The 3,033-nt window shown below is 37.5% G+C and overlaps 1 protein-coding gene across 1 annotated transcript in view; it reads left to right on the top strand.

Annotated features, from left to right (window-relative positions):
• Window positions 1–417: 417 nt before the first annotated feature.
• The window catches only part of LOC107732031 (cytoplasmic dynein 1 heavy chain 1-like), a 66,146-nt gene continuing 63,530 nt past the window's right edge, over window positions 418–3,033 (top strand). Inside the window, 3 exon segments of the mRNA XM_016543260.1 lie at window positions 418–428; window positions 1,150–1,157; window positions 1,246–1,284. Coding sequence (XP_016398746.1) covers window positions 418–428; window positions 1,150–1,157; window positions 1,246–1,284 — 58 coding nt within the window.

Genomic DNA, 3,033 nt, shown 5'->3' with positions numbered 1-3,033 from the left:
GTGAGTGAGTGTGTGTGCGAGCATGTGTGTGTGTGTGTGTGTGTGTGCGTGCGTGCGTGCGTGTGTGTGAGAGAGAGAGATCTACAGCAGCAGCGCGGCACACAAACTGCTGCTGAAGCCTGAGAAAACAAACAGAGAGACACTGAACAACAGCACTGAGAGTCTGAGTCACTCGTACACTGAACACAGCAAACCCTCACGTTTATGCTGTGAAATATAACTGTGCAACAAAAACTACTAAACATTTTACAACTGAGCTCTTCTGATTGGCTAGAAGACCGGAAGGACAGACGTGAACCGCTTCTCATCCACAGGCTCAGAATCACACAGAAGTGCATAAAAACTACAAGCTTCATTATGTTTTGCCGCATTAAAGAAACATCCCACCTTTAGTCTTAAATTAGTTCACAAATCGCCATGATTCTCAAGTCACCTTTATTTCTATAGCGCTTTATACAATACAGATTGTTCATGGTGATAAACAGGAAAATATCAGTCAATGTTGCAAAGTTCATCAAATATTCAAATCCTGCTCCAAAGATTCAAAGCAGCTCTAGAGAAGACAATAGAGTCATTATTAAACAGACAGGATCTGATCTGATGTATGATTCACTGAACGAGACTACAAACACATTCACGCTTCTGCCTGCTCTGAGCCATATATAACATTTACAGTGGCTAATACACAATCCAAAACTTATACTACATTCAAAGCGTAAACATTTATGGATGCAGTTCAACAGGGCATTTGATCACGGACGATATTTCATCTGGTTTTGGTTTCTGATTCTGAGTGCATGATATCAGAGCTTTTATTTTCATATTTTTGGCTTGCTTACTTTGGGTCTTAACTTTCAGTGATTTATCGATGAGCACACTGACTGACCGCATCAGAAGATAACTAAACTTGAGCTGGATGATGATTGTCTTCTTCAGAGCGGCTTTACGGTTTCCATCACTGATTCTGTGATTTTCCTGTTTATCACCGTAAACCTGACTGGAAAAGTTACTCGTCTTCAGAGCATGTTTCTACTGCTTTGATCAGATGTCAATGAAATCAGAGCAGTCACGTGATAGCAGTCGCTCAGCTTCGAAACAGTTCAGATAGAGTTTAGTTTAGAGTTAATGTGAGTTATTGTTCAGCTTTAGTGAAGAAGGTACAAGCAGTGTTGGGAAGGTTGCTTTGGAAATGTAACAGGTTACAGATTACAAGTTACCCTATTCAAAATGTAATAACTATTTCAGTTACTTTATTACTCCTGGTGGAGCGGAGCGCGCTGAAAGGTGACAACACCGTCCGTTAAACGCACATTAAAACACCGTGTCCTAACGACAAACGCGACGCGACACAGCGACGCGACAGAACCAATCAAATATCACAGCCAATCAGAAGCGTGTGTGGGCGGAGCCTCAACGAAATGGATACGTTTATGATCTAATTCATAAATATTAAACCTTTTTAACATTATTAAATGTACATCCTGAGTGACTGATACCATCTTTGTTATGGAATACACTTGTTGGTTCGCATTGAGTTCACAGTTTTAACGTATATCTTTGCTTTAATTTATTTTCAAGATCTGAGGTAAACCATGTTGTTGCTTTCAGTACGGCTAACACGCAAAATGATATCTAAACTCCCATTAGACACACATTTAGCTTTGAATAAAGTAACGTTATATAATCTGTACTTGAGATTATCACTGTCATGTAGTTTGTATGTTGTTTCTAAAATAGAAGTTTCGCGTGTCGCCGTCGCGGCTAATAAGCACAAAACCTCAGATTAACATTGAAAAGATGCCTTTTATCGCGTGTCGCGTGCAGCTACATGTGTGATTAAGCTCAGGATGACATGCACGCAGTGTTTGGGTGTGGTTTTGCGCTGACTGACATCGATGTCGTTATATTTTATTGCATAGAATCGTCGCAGGGTTTGTGTAGCCCCGCCCTGTTTGAGTCGCTATACCGTCAAATGTCCAAATTAAACCTCACCAGTATGTTGTTAACGTCAGAGACCGTAAGGCTGATTGAATCGGTGATGATGATAAATCAGGGCGTGTTTGCTGCACTGCAGACCAGTGACGTCACGAACACTTTTATTGTTAGCAGCGCAGTCAAAAAATTCAGGAGCACCTTCTGATCGATAACAAAAATTAGCCTTCCCATTACGAGCTGATACTTGACTGCTCAAAGTGATTTACAGGGATTTGTTTAACTTTGTAATGGCTTCATTGAAAGTATGTCATCTTTTTAAAAATTTATATTATTAGCTTTTTTCAAATTTTCAAATTAAAACACTAGAGTAAGAAGAATAAGTTGCAGATCAAATAAAATCAGTATTAACGAAGTTCATTTGCACTACAGAAGACGACAAAAGTGGCATGTAGGTATATTTACAGACATTTAGTGAGGCATTTAAATATACAATTGAGTATAGAAATATTACATGATTTGAATAACTGAATTATGCTTTAAAAATTAAACTAAAACTGCCAGTAGGTGGCGGCAAGTCACTGATTTTACCACTGAATCATTCATTCAGTTGATTCGTTCAAACAGCTGATTCATTCGGGAACGAAGCAAATGACTCTTTATGAACGGCTCAGATTCTGTGACTTTGTTCGAAACTATTTTAGTTGATGAAATAGAGCAAAATCAGGCAATAGTTTTGTAGTCATTTAATATTAACTTATTGTTTATTGAACTGTTTGTATTAAATCAATATCACATTTGCAAACTCCTTTAATAGTCATTTAATATCTTAGTCAGGGCTTGACGCTTACTTTTCTTTTTAGGAGCACTTGTGCTCCTAACTTAAAAAATTTAGGAGCACGTTCAAAATTTTAGGAGCACCTTCTAATCAATAATCCAAAATGTTATCAAAAAGTAGCCTTCCCATTACCAGGTGATATTTGACTCCTCTAACTTTATTAAAAGTATGTCATCTTTTGTCAAATTCTTAAAAAAATTATATTTTATAAGCTTTTAAAAAAATTTTCATTAAAACGACAGAATAAGAACAAGTAGAATAAG

This window comes from Sinocyclocheilus rhinocerous, unplaced genomic scaffold (assembly GCF_001515625.1).
Source record: "Sinocyclocheilus rhinocerous isolate Xijiao unplaced genomic scaffold, SAMN03320098_v1.1 scaffold1360, whole genome shotgun sequence".
NCBI lineage: Eukaryota > Metazoa > Chordata > Actinopteri > Cypriniformes > Cyprinidae > Sinocyclocheilus > Sinocyclocheilus rhinocerous.
The sequence above is the reverse complement of the archived record's forward strand: the minus strand, read 5'-3'. Positions and strand labels throughout refer to the sequence as shown.